This window comes from Eleginops maclovinus, chromosome 7 (assembly GCF_036324505.1).
Source record: "Eleginops maclovinus isolate JMC-PN-2008 ecotype Puerto Natales chromosome 7, JC_Emac_rtc_rv5, whole genome shotgun sequence".
Lineage (NCBI taxonomy): Eukaryota > Metazoa > Chordata > Actinopteri > Perciformes > Eleginopidae > Eleginops > Eleginops maclovinus.
In genome coordinates, this window is record NC_086355.1 from 20892899 (window position 1) to 20911546 (window position 18648).

Here is an 18648-nt window from a genome sequence, read left to right on the forward strand (position 1 = left end):
CAAAGGAGACGCATTTTAGCCAGGGGGGGGGAGAGAAGAGAGAGAGAGAGAGAGAACTGACTAACTCCCTCTTTAGGGAATACCATATTGGCTCCCAAAATGTAGTATATTGGTAAAACAGAAATACTGAGGTAAAGTACAAGGACCTCAAACTTTTACTTAAGTAAAATATTTGAGTTAATATACTTTGTTACATTCCACCATTTTTAAATATGTATCTGTCTCTCTGTGCCTGCAGACTACTCCTCCATCCTCCCGGCCCATCCAGCAGCCTCCACTCCACAAGAAGGACGAGGAGTTCACTGCCAGAGAAACAGGTGAGTCTGGAATCCTGAGAAGAGACTGCATGTATTCGTTATAGATCTTAATGTTTCTGTACCTCCTTCATGCCAATGATTTTTCACAAATGTCTGCATCTAATCCTTACAGTTTCGCAACTATTGATGTTTCATACATTTAAAACATAGTTTGAAGTACACGATAGATATTGTCTTTCCGACCTGCTAACAGAGCTCACCTGTTGGGTGTGGGGGTTTATGATTGCACATGTTGTTGCAGTGTTCAATTTCCTGAAACTGGCTTAACTGAGCAAGCCAGAGCTTTCTGCAAAAGTGCTCTCTGATGTCTCCATCTAGTGGACATGAGGAATATTGCAGCACTCACTTACTGCTGCAGTCTTTACTTGAAGTGTTCATACATTTTAATTTATAATATTTATAACCCTTACAAATGATGTATCCCTATCTTAATAAGTGATTAGCCCACAGATATTGTGAAACTGATTTTCTTTTTTGCTTTGTGATCCATTAATGTGGCACCATCTAGTGGTCATAACACAAATGACTTTTTTCCCCACAGCAGCACGATGTTTTAGTTAGGAACATGATGACTGTCTGCATTTACGTATATAAAACTAAGAGGTGGGAAAAGTACTCAATCTTGTGCTTGAGTAAAAGTAGAAGTACCAGGGTTTAGGAATACTATGCAACAAGTCCTGCATTCAAAATGTTGCTCAAATAGAATTGGAAAAAAGCATCAACATCTACTTAAAGAACCAAAAGTACAAGTACTGGTTATGCAGATTGGTCCATTTCACAGTTATATATCTGATATGTTTTATAATTATCGATCATTAAAGTGTTCTCAGAGCTGGTAAAGGTGCAGCTAGTTTTAATGGCTTTGTATACTGCAGGGTAGCTGCTGAATTTACTCCAGGTGAACTACAGTCTGATTTAAGGGTTGATTATATCTCACATCATTAATCCAAATCTGCAAAGTACGAAGCAACTAAAGGTATTAAATAAATATATTGGAGAAAAGGTACATGATTTACCTCTGAATTGTAGTGAAGTAGAAGTACAAACTAGCAACAACTTGAAATACTCAAGTAAAGTACAAGTACCTTAACAGTGTACTTACGTACAGTAAATACATAAAACTATAAATATATCAACATCCTTTTCTCCCTGAGTAAGAGGATGCACCGGCGTCATTAAAAACAATGAAGACATAATGTTACATGCAATATCGTCGGCCAGAGTTGAGACTTAAATAAAACACATGATGTTGACTAAAGATAGTACCAGACTAAAGTTTAATAGCTGACACAAATGTATAGCATATTTATCAGAAGATGCTGATATCGGTTGATGACAGAGAAGAAGTGCAGAGACTTCAAAGAGTCTGACTTTTATTATGAAAAAAAAGTGAAAGGTCTGACATACTTTACTGTGTGTTAACATCATGGACAGTGGTTAATTTGTAAGGCAAAGACACAGTATCTTGTTGGTTCATTGTGATACAGTCGATTTCACATCTGAAAGAAGTATACTTGGAATGAATACCAAACAGTACCTATTTACTAAATTAGCTGTTTACTTAGAGGCACAATGCAGAATACTGTACTAATAAAACAGCCCTCTGTCTGGAATTTATTTAGATATGTTTGGGACAATTATTGTGTAAACGTCTATAATAGCACAACGATCAGATGTGATAGAAAACAAAACAACTATAGCGAGGAGAAACACAAAAGCAGGGAAATCTTGTTCCTCACGAGAAGCAGAAGCATAACTCTTGTTGAGTTTGTGCCAACTTAGTTTGAGGTGTTTACAAACTGCAACCAACAAATACCTCTCATGGTGCTTCAAAATAAAGTTTTAGAAGCTTTGGAAGTTGAGTCTCTGGCATAATGTACAGGAAAGTAGACTCAAGCATAAAATAAATACCACACCCGAATGTTCAAAATGAAAAACTAGCCTACCTCCATGTCACTGACTACAACCATGTCAAACTAGAGACTAAACTAACACTGTGTTTTGCAATGTGTTCAGCGAGTGACTCCCGGCACAGTTCAGTCTCTGTGGAGAACAGGCCCGGGCTGCCAGGGTCCTCAGGTGGGTCGAGAGGGGTGGGGGGGTTAAAAATCACAGAGACAAGCATCCGTGTTTTACTTCCTTTTTTTCTCTGCTCTGCTGCCTCATGTGTGCTCCTCATGCAGGACCTCACCGACAGCATGCATGAATCCCAATGCTTAATGCTTCTGAATTCATGACGGGTGGCGTATATCTTCCTAAATAAGCCAGGGGAATGGAAAATTGGGCTGTTCACGCTGTAATCCTCTGGAAATATATACACAAAGAGGAAATAGAAGCTCATTTGAGGGAGAGAAGATATAAAAAAGGGTTAGAGGAAATGATTCTGGTTCAGCTTCACATAGATATGTATTCCTTAAGAATAACAAGGATGGAAAATAATTGCATAGGATACTAATGCTAGGATATGAGGGTGTTTTTCAGCAAGTGCTTCATGCTTATGTATCAGTTTAGAGGCATGGCTTCCATTTCTCCATAGCAGAGCTCCCTGAACCGGAACTCTGACAGCATCGTGTTGCTGTGCATGTCAGCGGTGAAGGGGTCGGTTGCATTGTTTAAAAAATCTACTGTTTAAAGGTCTAGAATATAAATATGGAAAAGGTGGTGCATGCAGGTATATGAAGGTGTATCCTCCTCAGAACCTTCACATGGTCTTTATATTACACACACACACACACACACACACACAGGGGATTCTCACTCCATCAAGCAAAAAAAGTCATTTTCTCTTCCCGTTTCCTCCTGTTCTTTTGGGTCCTGGTTATCGTTGGGGGCTTGAATACAATCATTAATCATCTCTGAGAGCTCTTTTCATGAGGGCTCTAATGACTCTGTCCTTTTGTCGTCGCTTTCAGGGCCGGCCGGGGCGAAAGGAGAGAAGGGCAGCGCTGGGGACACGGGAATGAAAGGAGACAGGGGTCCGATCGGGCCGAAGGGAGAATCCAGCTCCGGATCACGGGGGGGATCCCGTGGAGAGAAGGTTCGGACCTATTTATATCATCTACTATAGGATGGGGTACATGTATTAGACATGTCCTGCAGTGAGAGGGGTGGGACGCACTGACGATGCAATAATTCCTTTTTAGTTTGTCCTTGTGAAGGTCCCAGAGGGGGGGTGGGGGGGAGTCAGCTGGTAAAGAGCACAGAGTGGAGCAGGGTTAGTAACAGCAGCCACTGAGAGAAACGTACCAGAGGTACACTAGAGGGAGCTGATAGTCCTAATGTAATGCAAGCATGTGCTTATATTATCAAGGATTTATTTATGTTGCTTTTCTATCATTTTGTATTCAATCTATTTATTTATTTTATCCCATTTTGATATGCTGTATTTTTTGATATGCAGTGTTTCGAGGACCTACTTTCCTAAAATGAGACAGTTCCTTAAAATGAACACAACACTGATTTGACACAGATTCAGCAGGGGATACACAAAGAAAAAAACTTACAAAAAGATCAAATCTTTAATTAGCAGGTTCCCTTAATAATGGAAGAGTCCAGTCAGTGGGATGTGTTTCAGTTGAAGTTCTCCTACAGTGAATGTGTCTGTATAAACATGTCAGTGGATTCAAGTGTTTTTAGTTGAAGTAGACAGCTAATGAAGTCTGCTGTCTCTTCTTTCACCTTTTAGGGAGAACCCGGGGAGAAGGGAACAAAGGTGAGTTAGAGATCATCTCAATGCTGTCTTTGTGATTTGAGTCACGTGCTGTAGCTACAGAGCTTCAGGTGTATTGTGATGCAGCACGGTCCAGAACCCTGATACTACCTTACAATAAGCCAGTCTGTGGTGTTGAATCCATTCATCCTCACTGTAAATAATATATCTGATGCTTCGTCACCTCCAGGGCAGTGCAGGCTTTGGCTACATAGGAAAGAAGGGAGAGCCCGGCCCTGCTGGCCCAGTCGGCCCCCCTGGCCCTCCAGGGCCCGCAACAGAGTTTTCAGTCGGCGGTCACGGTTCAGTTACTTCCAGAGCCCCCGGACCCCAAGGACCAGCTGGACCACCAGGCGCTACAGGCCCTGAGGGACCACCAGGAACTGATGGGGAGCCAGTTAGTAGACTACAGTTAAACTGTTTACATAAACACACAAATCACAAGTTTTCAAGTCTGACACACACACAACTCATGTATCTATTAAAGTTACCAACTCGGCTTTAAATATGATGTTAAACAGATCAATGTAACATTGAGAATATTTGTACCCATTTTAAATATCAAAAGACTATGTGTAATTATTGTTTCTTTGTCGCAGGGTGATCCTGGTGAGGATGGAAAAACCGTAAGTTGTTTTTTTTCCCTGAAAAATATCAAAAACACCTATCAAATATCTTTAACTTCTATCTGTCAAAGGCTATGTGAACATATATCCATACACTCTTACACTTACTTTTTTCCTTGTAGCCAAACCATGAGTGCCCTAACATTATGTATCTCAACACAGGGCCCTGAGGGACCCCCTGGCTTCCCAGGAACCTCGGGTGAGCCTGGACTTAAAGGAGATAAGGTAAGATGCCCACTAACATAAATACAATAAGGAATATTACTGATAATATTGCTATGATTATTATAATAATGTCTGTGGTGCATGCAGGGCGACCGTGGAGATAGTCAACCCGGCCCCAGAGGTCCACCGGGACTTCCCGGACCCCCAGGTCCAGGAATCAGATCTGTGAGTTCTGCTTGACCTCGGTCACATGCTCATCATGTTCAGACAGATGTTGGATCAGCAGAGATGTATTGAATGAAACTGACATCAGTTTATGTGTTGCAGACCTTTGCGGACATGGAAGGCTCAGGGTTCCCTGATCCTGAATCTGTTCGGGTCAGTAAAATGAGTCCCTCTCTAAAGACAAATTAACTTTGTAAAGAAGGATATTTTGATTGTTGCAGTAAGACTGTAACCAGACGATCACTGTCAAACCACTAACAGAAAAATAATGTAGCTATAACTCCTAGTTTTACAAAACACACCATGGACCGCTAGAAACGGCCTGTGCTTAAGGATTGTTTTTGATATTGTAGGGTCAACCTGGCCTACCAGGCCCCCCTGGCCCCCCCGGTCCTCCTGGTCCCTCTACAACAGGCACATCATCGAGTTCTGGGGCTTTCGGACCCCCAGGAAAGGATGGATTGCCCGGTCAACCTGTAGGTTCAATGTGTTTGTTTCTCAGCAATAATAATCAAACAATGCTCTAACTGACTGTGGACTCTAACCTAATCAACAACTCCTGTGCACCCACACCAAATCTCTGTAGGGCCTGCCTGGTATTCCCGGGACAGATGGCAACCCAGGAGCTCCTGGTCCTAAAGGAGAAAAGGTAATGACTGTTTGAATACATGTTTCTTCTAATAGGAATAACAAAATGCATCTGTTTAGCACCCCTAGATGCATCTCAATAGTGTGAACAGTAGATTTGTTGAAATCTTACTGGATTAAATATAGTTTGCTTGTGCATATCCTTGGTGTTGGTTGACAGTATTGATACATGGTGCGGTATCTATGGACGACAACTAATATAGTTCACAGGCCATTACACACAACATGATCTATGATTTGAGCGATCTGTATTTTACCTAATGGTCATTACCCTTCAACTATACCTAAAAGAGAGAACGTTAATGCTAACTGACCCTCCAGAGTTCTATTGTGTAATAGTTACAGAGCCGTCAGACACTCATCCAATGGGATGAGTGCTAGCTAGGCTAAGTAGCATCCACTTTCCAAGTGGGAAAAACTTTACCCCTATCACACATTTCAAATTCTATAAATGTTGTGATTTGAAAGTGGATATGGCTTGTATTGAAGTATGTAGGCTCTGAAGAGCGCCGATCGCACTAACATGAACCACTTCGAAAACATGTGGAGCAGGTCTGTGTGCAAATAGGTGATCAGCTATTTTAAACAGAAAGAATAAAACATTTATAAAGACAGGCGTTGTGCTCTTCAAAAAACTAATTCCAGGGTAAGAACAGTACAGAACAGTTAGGTCACACTCAATATTGTCTTGATACCGGCAATAACTTAAGTATTTTTTTGTTTAGTTGGCTGCCGGGGCCAAGTGTGATTTTAACTTTGACGAACATCTAGAAAACCCTAGAGAAATGTGATCTGGCTGCAGGTGAGGAGCACATGCCATGTGAGCAAAGAAAAACAATGGTTTTGCTGGCGACTTGATCCTTAAGCTGTTTCTCGGTGAGATAAGTGCCTAAAAACGTGTAGCTAAAATGCTAGCTCTGAGATATCTGTAAACCACTGCCATGGGAACAGCTCCCTCAGATGCTAAAAGTTTGCTGTTTCCACGAAGCCAAAACATTGAAATCCTATTTTAAGAAAATATAAAAACTGAAGTTGCTATTAACACATCTTGTCCCGCTCTTTCCTACACTAGGGTGATTCAGGCGAGCTGGGTCTTCCAGGAGCGATTGGAGAGAAGGTGAGGACTTGTGATTTCTTTAAGTTTAAAGTTTCTTTAACTAGCTGCCGCTTTACATTTAAATCTGCAGTCCAAAACACAGCTAAATGCAATGTGTATTTGTAAGCAGTGCTAGAGGGCACATACAGAGAATAAGTTAGATAAGTGTACAGTGAGTTGATGGCGTGCTTGTTGGAAACTATACTGATGTATCATCTACTTCTAAAGCTCTTCTCATCCCTTTCATTCCTCCAGCCAAGCTCCTACTTTTCTTTTCTCACAAATCTGCTGCCCCACTATTTATCCTCCTCCTCCTTTCCTAAGTCTTCCTCTCTGCAGGTAACTGTGCTCCGGCACGTCAGCCGTCACAGAGGATTTGTGTCTGCTAACAATATGCAAATGTTTCTCAAATATTGTCAGCCGCAGACTTGACTTGAAGTTTAATCTGAGTGCTGGTTATGGATTGGTTTCACATTTGGTGACGCCTGAATTTGGCCCCCAGAACAATGAGCATGAGTTTTTGTGCAGTTACATTATCCGTGCTCTTAAACTCACTAAATGCTGCATGAAGGGTAGTAGCAGTTGTGTGCATTAAAGTCCTGACAATAACATTACTAAAATGAAAACATTACCTTATGCTTTGATATTGTATTAATTTGGTCTGCCATCCCTCCCTACAGGGATCTGGAGGAGACCCAGGGATACCGGGTGTTCCGGGACAGACCGGATTGGCTGGTCTGCCCGGACCCCTCGGGCCAGTCGGACCACCGGGGCCTCCTGGGCCTCCTGGATCTGGCTACCGTGTCGGATTTGTAAGTTCGTATCTTGATCAAACAATTTAAAAGGGTTGACTTAATCTCACTTAAAAGGATAACAACAATTCAAAGCTACATTTAGTCTGGAGTGGTTTTCTATGACCGGGGTAAGGTGAATGGTAATATGAAAATATGTTAATAAAATACAGCCTATTGAAAGCTGTACTGCAGACCCATCATTCTGCTCAGTTTGTATGAATATCTGTCAATTAAATCATCTCATTCACAACAGCATTTAATCTCAAAATAAATGGCCAGGAAAGAAAGAAGCTAATTCAAAGTCAGTTTTACCGACTGTAAATATGTCTTTGCTGGTGTTTGTAGGACGACATGGAGGGCTCTGGTGGAGGTTTCAGCAACGGGCTTCCTGGCGCCAGAGGACCTGAAGGAATACAGGTCGGTACTGTGTATTGGAGAAACATTACGTATGGAAATGTTCACATTACTTACTTTAAATAAAGAACTACAAATTCTCTCTTTACTAATCTGAATAGCAGTTTTAAAGTCATAAAGTTTTGTAGGATAGAATGTATCATACTCCAGAAACCCATCAAGGAAATGGTTGGTAAAATAAATTGTGTCTTGTGATAGTACTATGGATTTTGAAGCTTATTCTCATAGAACAGCACTTTTATTTGTTACATTTCATCTGAATGTGTAACACATTGCAGTTTGTCTTGCTTGGAAAGCTGCTAACATCTGCATCTTAAGGTAGTTAAAATAACAGCACTAACCAAGTGATATGTTTGCTACTGCAACAGAAGCCGCATGAATAAATGACGTACCAAGTGTTCATGGTGGCATGAGACAAAGAACACTGGTTAACTCAAAAACGTTTCAATCCTTTTTATTTATTCAGTTTTATTATATGGGCAGTTTGGTCCAGCTGCCATTCAATCTATAAATAATCTGATGAAGTGTTATTGTTTTATCAAAAACAGCATGGCAGGTATTTTGTACAACTCTACAATTTACAATTCTGTTGTGGACTGGAAGAGGTCCCTCTATTTTGTTCTGGTTTTTTATTACATGAGGAAGCTATAAACAAGCTTGAAAATAACGGCTAATATTTGTTATTTCAGGGTTCTCCTGGCCTGCCTGGACTTCCTGTAAGTAACTCAAGTCATTCTACTAATCTTGCTCCTACCTCTGTCCCCTTCTTCAACACTTTTAAAGCAAAGTATTTGATTAAAAAAGGGTTTATTTTTAAGTATGAACTAAGCAAAGACACACAAACAAGCCTGAGGTACCGTTACCTGGGACTGAACCAAGGTCTCCAAGGTGATAGCGTGTGTTTGGCCCCTGCACACCCTCAAGCGTCTTAATGAGTTTATTTACCATTCAGGTTTGGTTATTTGCCACGGCCTTATCCTTGATACTCTCCTCTGCTGTCATTCCACGTTGTTTGTTTTCAAAACCATTGCTTTGAGAAAAATAAGCTGCAGCTCTATTGATTCCTGAGGGCAAAATGAGGTCATTGCCCTGTCTGAAGAGAGAGAAATGGGGTGGAAATAAATCACACAAACAGAGCTGGAAATGCATACAGTATAAGCAGTGGTCTGCTTAATTGAAAAGATTGGATGAAAAAAAGAGGGTAGAAGACAAATTTGAAGCAATGTGACCTCTGGGTTAGCACGTTAGCATAAAGCTGTGAAGAGCTGCAGAGCTGGGTGTTGATTTGAAGTTGAATTAAAAGTAGAAGCAAACCTATCACAGGTAGTCATGTGGTTACTTTTGTTCACTGCTGTATCTCTGTGTTTCCTCTGCAGGGTAAAGCGGGGCTGCCTGGTATGCCCGGTCAGAAGGGCAGTGAAGGAGCCGTCGGAAGAGACGGACGGTCAGGCCTGGACGGCTTTCCAGGACCTCAGGTAAAACAGATTGAGAACACAAACGAGAAGGCAGCAGCTGGATAAGATGTCACATGCAGTAGATGTCAACACTGAGTTCAATGTATTATTTCTTCTGTTATGTGTTGTATTGTTTATTAAATGTTTACAAAGTTTAAGGCAAAACTAAGAGGCAGAAATATTTAGCATTCTGAAATGTTTGTGTCTGGGGACAACACACCCCGTGGCAAAATAGGTAATTTCATCAAATATTTTGTACCAATGGGGAAGAACATTATCTATTTTTTTGAGGAAAAACAGAGAAGAATTCAGCCTGAGGTCATTCACATTGTGATAAAATGTAGTAGTAGTAAACAAAACTGCCAACTACTCACACAACCTCTGTTTCCAGCAGTTGGACTGTTTGAAGAACAAGGATTGTCGTTTTTGCAGTTCCTGCTGCTGCTTCCAGTATGCCATAATGTTTGATCAGTGTCAGGCAATACCTGTTTAAAGACACTATGATACTGGGATCTATAACAAGAAATGTCCAATTCAAGCATGATGCTCATTCTTGATCTTAGAAACACAATTTAACAAAGACCGTCTTATTGCATGTCATGGTCTTCATCAGAGCACTGCTGAGTTGTCATGGAGTTAGCTCAATCCTGACATATCCAGCAGTCATTTTGTTGCAATCAGACAAGATTTGGGTATCGGAGCGTTTCTGGTTTTCCGTTTGTAGTATTGTATCATTCATTTTTGAGCAGGCTTTGGTTGCATATGGTTAAAAAAAGCCAATCTACAGACCATTTAGCTTTTAAACTGGCTACTTATAAAACAAACTGGTCATAGATATCATTTATTATCAACCCCATTATTTTGCCAAGTTGTTTCTCGAGAAATATAAGAGCTGCACATTCCTCCTGAAGAGGAAGTCTTGGCCAGATTGGAATTGGGACTAAGACAGTAATATGCAGATTTGGTAGCGAGTAAATCACCTTTGAGAAAGGGCTTTTTTGTCAATATATTTCAGAACGTTAAACAGGCATAATTTTGCACATCTAATTTGTACAAATGTGTAGTAGAACATTTTCTAAATGTAACTCTATCATTACATTTAACGGGTAATCATTTTTCAACACATTTTAATATATTTGCAGCATTTATTGTCTTCAATTTAAATGAGATGGTTGTTTCTCCTGCATAGGAAATACACATGTATTTTTGGACAGTGCTTTGACATTTTTTTTAACATATCTTCCGTCTCATTCCTTTTTATTCTAACAGGGACCAAAAGGTGACGGTGGTGACAAAGGAGAGAGGGTGAATATAATTTAAATACAATATGTTCACTAAAACACACATCTCACTCCTGTGTGATTCTTAGCAGTCAGGGAGTTGTGATAGTTCTTTGGATCTCTCACACCTTTAACGTCTCCTAAAATTGCGAAGAGGGAAGACAAATAATTAAAGTAATGCAATTAAAAGTAATATCACATTAATTATCAGAGTAACTTGTGGTTTTAGGGTGACCCTGGTCGGGATGGATCCGGAGTCCCTGGCCCCCCCGGCCCACCTGGACCCCCGGGACAAATCATCTACCAGACTGATGGCAATGTGAGGAACACACCCACTGCACTGACACACAGAACTAACGTAGATTAAATCAGTGATGGCCTTCACCCTAACTTCATTCTCTGTCCCTACAGGCTGGCGGTGTGGCTGGTGAGGTTGGGCGGCAGGTATGTATTTAAATATCAATACAAGTACAGTTTTAACATGTATGTGGGATTACACAGCTACAGTTCTGTGTTCACATGAGGCTTTCTACTCATTTTGCCATCTTTAAAAATGTACCCAGCCATGTAATTGTCTCTTATTTTCCTGTACAGCGAGAAAGTGGTTTACCCGGTCAAGCTGGATTCCCTGTAAGTCTCCCTTGTTATATAATTAACGTATCGTCCAGTTATTACCATTATAATAAATGTTTTCCAGTTTCCTCTTTATTCTGAACCTTAATCTACATTTGGATTCTGTTTCAAACTCTTTTTCAACCTAAACTAATTCCATGAAACGACCCGTCTGCAACACTCAAAGCTATTCACCAAAGATGCAAAACTTGAAAGAAATGGTGTTAATTAAGAGTTCCTCTATAGGAAAGTAAACTAAAGGCCGTATAAACCCTTACATTCAATCTGCTATTATAAGGTATAGACATAGCATTGTCCGCCAAAGCTTTGGTTATTCCCAAGCGGTAACTTTTGCTTTAAACTTCCATTATTTTAGACTCCACCATTTTTAAAGGGTTGATTGTATAGAAGTCTATGAGAAAATAACCATACTTCTTCATTGGATTCAAAGTGGTGCACCAATCTGGATTTTACATTTAAATCCAAATGTGATGTCAGTTTTGGGGTATTTCGTTGTTGCTTATTCCCACTTTGCAGTTGATGAAGCAAATTAAGATAAGATAACATGGACCTTTATTAATCCCCATGGGGAAATTCAGGATTCACCAAAATAATCAAACTATCAAGTGTTAATAATACCTAATCATTTTCAAAGGGCACTCTAGTTTAATTAAGAATAGCTTGGTAAAACAGGAGTAAACCAATGTTGGACACCATTGAAGCTCTGAGTTTTGCTCAGACAGCAATTACCGGTAGGATCAATTCATTGTTGGTTTTGCTCTTTTTCTTTCATAAAAAGGTATACATTCTGTTTTCTGATATTGGTGACCATTTTGTTCAAATGTTGACCATGGATAAATCTCCTTCATCTAAATCTGTAATCATATAAATCAGGTCTCTTGATTTCTCTGTACTGCAGCGTTTCTCACTAAAGTCAATTTAACTCTTTCTGTCAAATTCCCACAATATTTTAACAGTAAAATTGGGCATTTACAAAACCAAGCAATCATGTATGCTTCTCAGCAATACAAAATGGCAGATTAGCCCTGCCTTTACTCAAAGAAGGCCACAACATCTCCTCCCCTAATATCAGCACTTTATCTAAACAATGGTCGACTCAGCAATTTATAAGCACAGAATGGAAAGGACTAATGGAACATTTTGAAATGATCTGTGGCATGCAAGACGTTTTGCTGCCAACTGACTGTTACTCTGATCTGTTGTTAATTGAGATGTTGTATTGTCTCATCATTCAGGGTCCTATTGGGCCAAAGGGGGACAGAGGAGACCCTGGAGTTCCAGGCTATGGAGTGAAGGTGGGGTCTTCATTATGTTTTTGTTCAACTATTAATTTAGCAACTGGTAGTGATTGAGGCAGTGCTGTCATTGGTGCTGCTGCTCTGTGTGCAGGGGGAGAAAGGTGAACCAGGCTTAGTGATTGGATCTGATGGAAATCTGATGCATCTGGATGGGCTGTCGGGGGAGAAGGTGAGTCTCACTGAGTTTACTGTAGCTCCGATTTATCCTTCTCATTTAAATGGGAATAATTTCCCCTCTACAGTATATGATATGTCTAAATGTGTTGCCGAGATGAAGGTGCTACATACGCTTTTGAAACTAATCTGGTTCTTTTACCATGCCTGTAGGGAGACAGAGGATTACCTGGACCTGTTGGACCCACTGTAAGTGTTTCAGCATTTCAATCCAAAATATGTTTATCATCTGAGAACTAATTCTCATTTAGAATGACAACCTGGCTTCTTATTTGTTCTCCTGTTATCTCACATTGTCTTCCATTTCTTGATTTGTTGTCGTAGGGCCCGTATGGTCCGGCTGGAATAAAGGGGGAAATTGGAATGCCTGGAAGACCTGTAAGTACCCTCCCTTGGTGTCCTTAGTTGGTATATTATATGTCCTACTGTTCTAAGTATTACATTTCATCTATTGACCTTTTGTATATGGCTGTAGTTACACCTGAATCCTGTTTGAGTCTATGTGTGTAGCATTACTGATCGATGAGTCTCTCCCCTAAGGGTCGTCCTGGTGTGAACGGGTACAAAGGAGAGAAAGGAGAATCATCAGGAGGATCGGGCTATGGCTACCCAGTAAGTGTTAATAACATGACCAATGTCTTAGATGAGCGAAGTGACAGAAGTTATAACACACAGTTTAATCAACTTGTTCACCTATCTCAAGCTATGCCAGGGTGTAATGAAGGCAAATCCTCCAAAGTCACAAAAGTCACCTGGTAAACATCTGCTTAACTTAACTCCAGCTGTTTTCCACTCCAGCCATTACATCTGCAGTTCAATCATCTTCAGTTCAAAGGTCAAGGGTTCTTATAATCAGATGCACAGTAGCTACAGTGTAGTTATGGCAATGAAAATCTTAGGTCCCAATGCTAAATATTATAAAAGGACATAAGACAAAATAATACAATAAAACTAAAAAATAGTGCAAAATGAAACATATATATTTAAACACAATTAGCCAAAATATGCATGGAATGTTGAAAGTGACATTTTCAACACTTTGACTTTTTCGACCCTTGCTGAATCTTTTTATTGGCAACCAAAATAAAATCTGCACATAGTCATAGTGTACTCATTGTATGACGTAGTTTTGTCGGCCGAATTGCAAAATCTACCCCAGGTGCTACTATAAAAAGTACCAGGAACTAAACATTTGATCATGGAAAACCAAAAGAGAGCAATTTGAGTTTGAATGCAGCAGGGATGTGACACGTGTTCTTTAAGGTGTTATGAATTTGTCATTCGTCTTATCCACTAGAACTCTTCTTATATTTCTATCTAGTTGTATTTCATACTGGACATTTAAGATTACATGTCAGTGACAATATCAATTATATATTTTAAAAACTGATATTTCTGACATTTTCAAAGAGAATCACAGCACATTTAAACAAACTGAAACTGTTTGGATCTGCATTTTTATGTTTTCTCAACGTACTGCGTTTCTTATCTTCTGAAGTAAGATTCATTTAGTTTTAACCTTGCTGCCTCTTATCAGTCTGTGTCTTTTAGGTCGTCGTCATTCATTCTATTGTAATCCCACTACTGAACAGGTGACACGTGCAATCAACTAAACGTATTGAGTGAAAAGGAAGAACATTTAGCATTAAGCATCAGAAACCAACGAGCTAGCTAGCCTTTGTGTTAAAAAGAGATGTTTTTCCAATATGTGTTGTAAAAATAAAAGTATTGGGTTTCAAAAAACAACAACTTTTGATTCATTTCAATACCGACCCAATGTTCTTCTCTGCATTTGAGCCCGGTCACTGACGCTGTTGAAGTCATGATGATTTACATTCATGGAGAAAGCTTCTGTAATCTTAATCATAACTATACATTTCCTAGATCTGTCAGTGTACTTCTGAAAGACTGCTTTGACTTCCTGTATCTACACACCAGACAGTAAGGGTTCTGTTTATCATAGGGAGTTCCTGGCCAACCTGGACCACCCGGACCACCTGGCCCCCCAGCACCAAGCACTCCCTTTGATCGCTTCAATGTGAGTACATGAATATGTCCCAGTTAGTCTTCCCTGTAAGTGGAACTGTTACTCTATGATATCCAGTCATTATCTGGAGCTTTTGCTCCGTTCTTTAAGCCATGATGGTGAGACTCAGTCCGTGTGTAATTGCATAATTTAGCATAAACCTAAACTTAATCCCTTTCCCTCTGTCCTTACTGTAATACTTTTCATTGAGCGTTTTTTCTTTCTCTTCATAGCGCTATGACGACACTTCAAGGAATTACCCAGGTATGACCTCCAACACACACCGTTTGTTGTTTAAGGCACAGACGCGTAATACTGTAAGATAAAGGGGGATAAGAAGGGAGAAGTTAAGTAAAAGTGCCAGTCAAGGAAGAGAGATTTAGAGAGGCTTTAAAGTGTCTGCAGAGATAAACACTTTTATCTTAGTTTCAGTTTGATCCAGCTGCCTCAGCCTGAAGGGGATATACACTCCATTGTCAGGAGATTAAGCCGTCAAGTCGGACTAGATTTGAAGGATGATTTGATACAATTTAGAAGACTTGCAGTTTTGAATGGTAGATACACCTGTGGGATATTGTGTCTTACTCATCTATGTTAATAAATGACACTTTCTTCTAGCAACTAAAGGAGAAAAAGGAGAGCATGGTGACCGAGGACTGCCGGGAATCCCAGGTAAATCCTTACTGGAATAAATTAGACAAAGTGTACCATTGAACTTTATCACTGCACTGCAAGATCATATTGAAGTTAATTATAAGTACTTATAACTAACTTACATCTGTTTTTCTCCCCCAGGAACAGCCTCTAACTTTGATATTTACGCATTCAAGGTAAACTAGTTTGATGCTAAAGCACTCGTCAGATATATTGGTATTATGGGTATACCGTACTTCATAATGTCAAAATGTTTTCCCACAGAATGAGCTGAAGGGAGAGCGCGGAGACGTGGGTGTGAAGGGAGAAAAGGGAGAGCCTAGTGGAGGATATTACGACCCACGGTTTGGAGGAGTGCAAGGACAACCAGGGCCTCCGGGCCAACCGGGCCTAGAGGTGAGTTGAGAGGGTCTGTCGTATGTTAACAGTTGAGTTGGGGTTGTATGAGGTACTTGTACATAGTCAGTGAATAACCTATAGAAGATGATAGTCCACAGGTTCCCATTGTGGTGAAACCAATACAAACTCACTGAGAAGGGACAGCCACATACAGAAGTTTCAGTTCAGGCAATATTTAGCAACATGTCACTGCTTTCACTTACATTCAGACGACACTTTCCAAGGGAATTCTAAAGTGAATTTATCAGAGATTGGTGGTTTTGATTGAGAGTATAAATAAAGCTGTAGTTCCTCATGTGAAATTTGCCCGAAAGGGAGGCAGTGAAAATATTTTTAATTTAGTGTACATGAAAACTGGGATCAAAGGGTCGGCTTTTCCTTCAAGATATGTAAAATACGTTTTGCATCTGTAGCAGTACATTGCTTAGCTTCTGGCTGGCACTAATGGTTGTTTCTCCAAACTGGGGGTGTAACACACGTAGGTTATTCCCTAACTATGGACAATAACCTCACACATCCACATTTCAAAACATCTAAATTATGTTTGTTGATTTAAAAGTCAGTCAGCGGTTATTCCACATTAACAAAGTAGTTTGATATCACCTACATGGGAGACGTTTAAAAAAGTGACCTCCAGTAATTCATATTCTCTTTCATGTTAGGGTCCAAAGGGAGACTCTGTGGTGGGACCTCCTGGACCCCAGGGGCCACCAGGAACCCCAGGGATTGGTTACGATGGTCGTCCAGGTTCTCCAGGACCACCTGGACCTCCAGGACCTCCCGCACTTCCTGGAACATACAGGCCCAATAACCGTGAGCGGATTTTCCAATCTTTAAACATTCTGAATATTTCTAAACCATACACTGCTACTACTGGTTTCTGTTGTTGTGGTTTGCTACTGGAGACTTTCTGCACTGGAGCTGTTTATTTACCAAATCATTAACCATGTGTCGTTTTCATTTAAAGCCGTCAGTATTCCTGGACCTCCTGGTCCTCCTGGCCAACCAGGAAGTCCTGCTCTCTCCTCTGGGGTAAGTGCCTTCTCTGAATTTTAAAACCAGCCCTTATTGTTGGGCGGCATTGATAATAAATTCATTAAACAAATTGCTCATACTGTGTCTTCAATACACTGACCTGATAACATATTCCAGGCTGATCAGAACTTCTGTGTTAGCAATAAGCAGCCACTTTTTAGTTTTTTCCTTTATGTTTAACCAAAACTAAACTTCCTGATATTTATCTTCCACAGGTTACTGTGTTGAGGTCATATGAAACAATGGTAGCTACCGCCAGACGCCAGTCAGAGGGCAGCCTCATCTACATCCTGGACAAAGCAGACCTCTATCTGAGAGTACGCGATGGACTGCGCCAAGTCATGGTAGGCTCATCTTCTTTTCACCAAGGGGAATGCAATACAAGGAATTTTACAAAGAGGCGTTTCAATTTGGCATTTGTTAGATTTTTAAGCTGCTGTATTGGATTGTTTGCCACCAGTGGATAAAACTAGTATGGTGAACCTAAGCGATACATCAGGAGGTCATTAACTGGTTTTCACAGAAGTAATAGTATCTGGGGTTATGCAAAAATACAATTAAGATTACAAAAACTGCTAAATATTAAGTTCTGTATGGATTGTACGTGTCTGCTTAACTTGCATTTTTCAGAATTAAAATGTAATCATATTTTATTTTTAATTAAATTTAACAAATGCTTATCGCCTATTTTGACTGTAAAAAACCTTAATTTATGAAACGTTTTTTTCAAGGTATGTGTCAATGTCATAGGTTAAATAGAGATGATATACACCCTCTACAGTTCAGATCACATTCATTGACTTTGAGGTGAGATGTCAGATTTACTAATTCACTTTTTTTACCCTCAGCTCGGAGATTACAATCCCTTCTTCAGAGATCTGGTAAGAGAAATTGAATTAACTAATCTCTTAACTTTTCTTCCTCCATCAATTTGTAATTTTATGTTGTCACTCATGTCTATCATTTCCATTCAAAGGAAAACGAGGTGGCAGAGGTCCAGCCCCCCCCTGTCATCGTGTACACCGAGACCCAGGATCAGTCCCAGAACAACGGAGCGGGCCATTACTCCCATGGCGGTTCTGCCGTACTACCCATTGAGCCCCCACCCCAACCACCTGTGGAGCCCAGATATCCCCCGCAGTATGATCCCAGATTCCCAGACCCCAGACAGACAGGTCACACAGATGGACGGTTAGTCCCCCACCAGACTGACAACAGATACCCTGTAACTCCCAGAAGACCCAGCCTCCCCATCCCGCAGCCTGCCGCCCCTGTTGACCCGTCAGCATCAGGAGTGAGTACAGCGCCATTAAGAGGGCATGAACACAACTGTCAATGAGTTCATTATAGAGGGTCTCATGCTTGGTTAATGCAGGATAAATAAGTGTCGTCACCCTAAAAAAAACTTGATAATAGTGTAATATATGTATATTCTATTTGGTTATCAATTAAAGGGAAAGATGATCAGATAGCAAAAAAAGACAAAAGCCCCACCAAAGGTTTGTAGGACAGAGAAGCAGCATATCTGTTGTCATTGACCTTTGCACAAGAGGCACATCCAATACCTGCCTCTCCTGTCCTGTGTTCATATTGAATACATTTTATTAGGCAAATGTGTTCTTCAGAGTATGCTGATCGTTTAATAGCTATGTAGAAATAGAAAGAGCAAAGGGATTAATTGGACGCCTAATTGGGATTGTT

General features: G+C 40.4%; 1 protein-coding gene across 3 annotated transcripts in view; it reads left to right on the plus strand.

Annotated features, from left to right (window-relative positions):
- col18a1a (collagen type XVIII alpha 1 chain a) overlaps positions 1 to 18648 on the plus strand; it is a 78132-nt gene that overhangs the window by 56960 nt on the left and 2524 nt on the right. For 2 of the 3 annotated variants that reach the window (XM_063888513.1, XM_063888511.1), the window contains 35 exons: positions 239 to 317; positions 2334 to 2396; positions 3230 to 3354; positions 4003 to 4029; positions 4217 to 4423; positions 4626 to 4652; positions 4815 to 4877; positions 4965 to 5042; positions 5145 to 5195; positions 5396 to 5518; positions 5629 to 5691; positions 6763 to 6807; positions 7467 to 7598; positions 7926 to 7997; positions 8684 to 8710; positions 9371 to 9469; positions 10718 to 10753; positions 10958 to 11047; positions 11140 to 11172; positions 11323 to 11358; positions 12597 to 12656; positions 12751 to 12828; positions 12987 to 13022; positions 13158 to 13211; positions 13374 to 13445; positions 14797 to 14871; positions 15093 to 15123; positions 15478 to 15531; positions 15655 to 15689; positions 15778 to 15909; positions 16575 to 16725; positions 16880 to 16944; positions 17163 to 17291; positions 17796 to 17828; positions 17924 to 18241. In XM_063888513.1, the coding sequence (XP_063744583.1) occupies positions 239 to 317; positions 2334 to 2396; positions 3230 to 3354; positions 4003 to 4029; positions 4217 to 4423; positions 4626 to 4652; positions 4815 to 4877; positions 4965 to 5042; positions 5145 to 5195; positions 5396 to 5518; positions 5629 to 5691; positions 6763 to 6807; positions 7467 to 7598; positions 7926 to 7997; positions 8684 to 8710; positions 9371 to 9469; positions 10718 to 10753; positions 10958 to 11047; positions 11140 to 11172; positions 11323 to 11358; positions 12597 to 12656; positions 12751 to 12828; positions 12987 to 13022; positions 13158 to 13211; positions 13374 to 13445; positions 14797 to 14871; positions 15093 to 15123; positions 15478 to 15531; positions 15655 to 15689; positions 15778 to 15909; positions 16575 to 16725; positions 16880 to 16944; positions 17163 to 17291; positions 17796 to 17828; positions 17924 to 18241 (2799 nt within the window). The remainder of the gene's footprint in view (positions 1 to 238; positions 318 to 2333; positions 2397 to 3229; positions 3355 to 4002; positions 4030 to 4216; positions 4424 to 4625; positions 4653 to 4814; positions 4878 to 4964; positions 5043 to 5144; positions 5196 to 5395; positions 5519 to 5628; positions 5692 to 6762; positions 6808 to 7466; positions 7599 to 7925; positions 7998 to 8683; positions 8711 to 9370; positions 9470 to 10717; positions 10754 to 10957; positions 11048 to 11139; positions 11173 to 11322; positions 11359 to 12596; positions 12657 to 12750; positions 12829 to 12986; positions 13023 to 13157; positions 13212 to 13373; positions 13446 to 14796; positions 14872 to 15092; positions 15124 to 15477; positions 15532 to 15654; positions 15690 to 15777; positions 15910 to 16574; positions 16726 to 16879; positions 16945 to 17162; positions 17292 to 17795; positions 17829 to 17923; positions 18242 to 18648) is intronic. The other variant, XM_063888512.1, reaches the window with a different exon arrangement.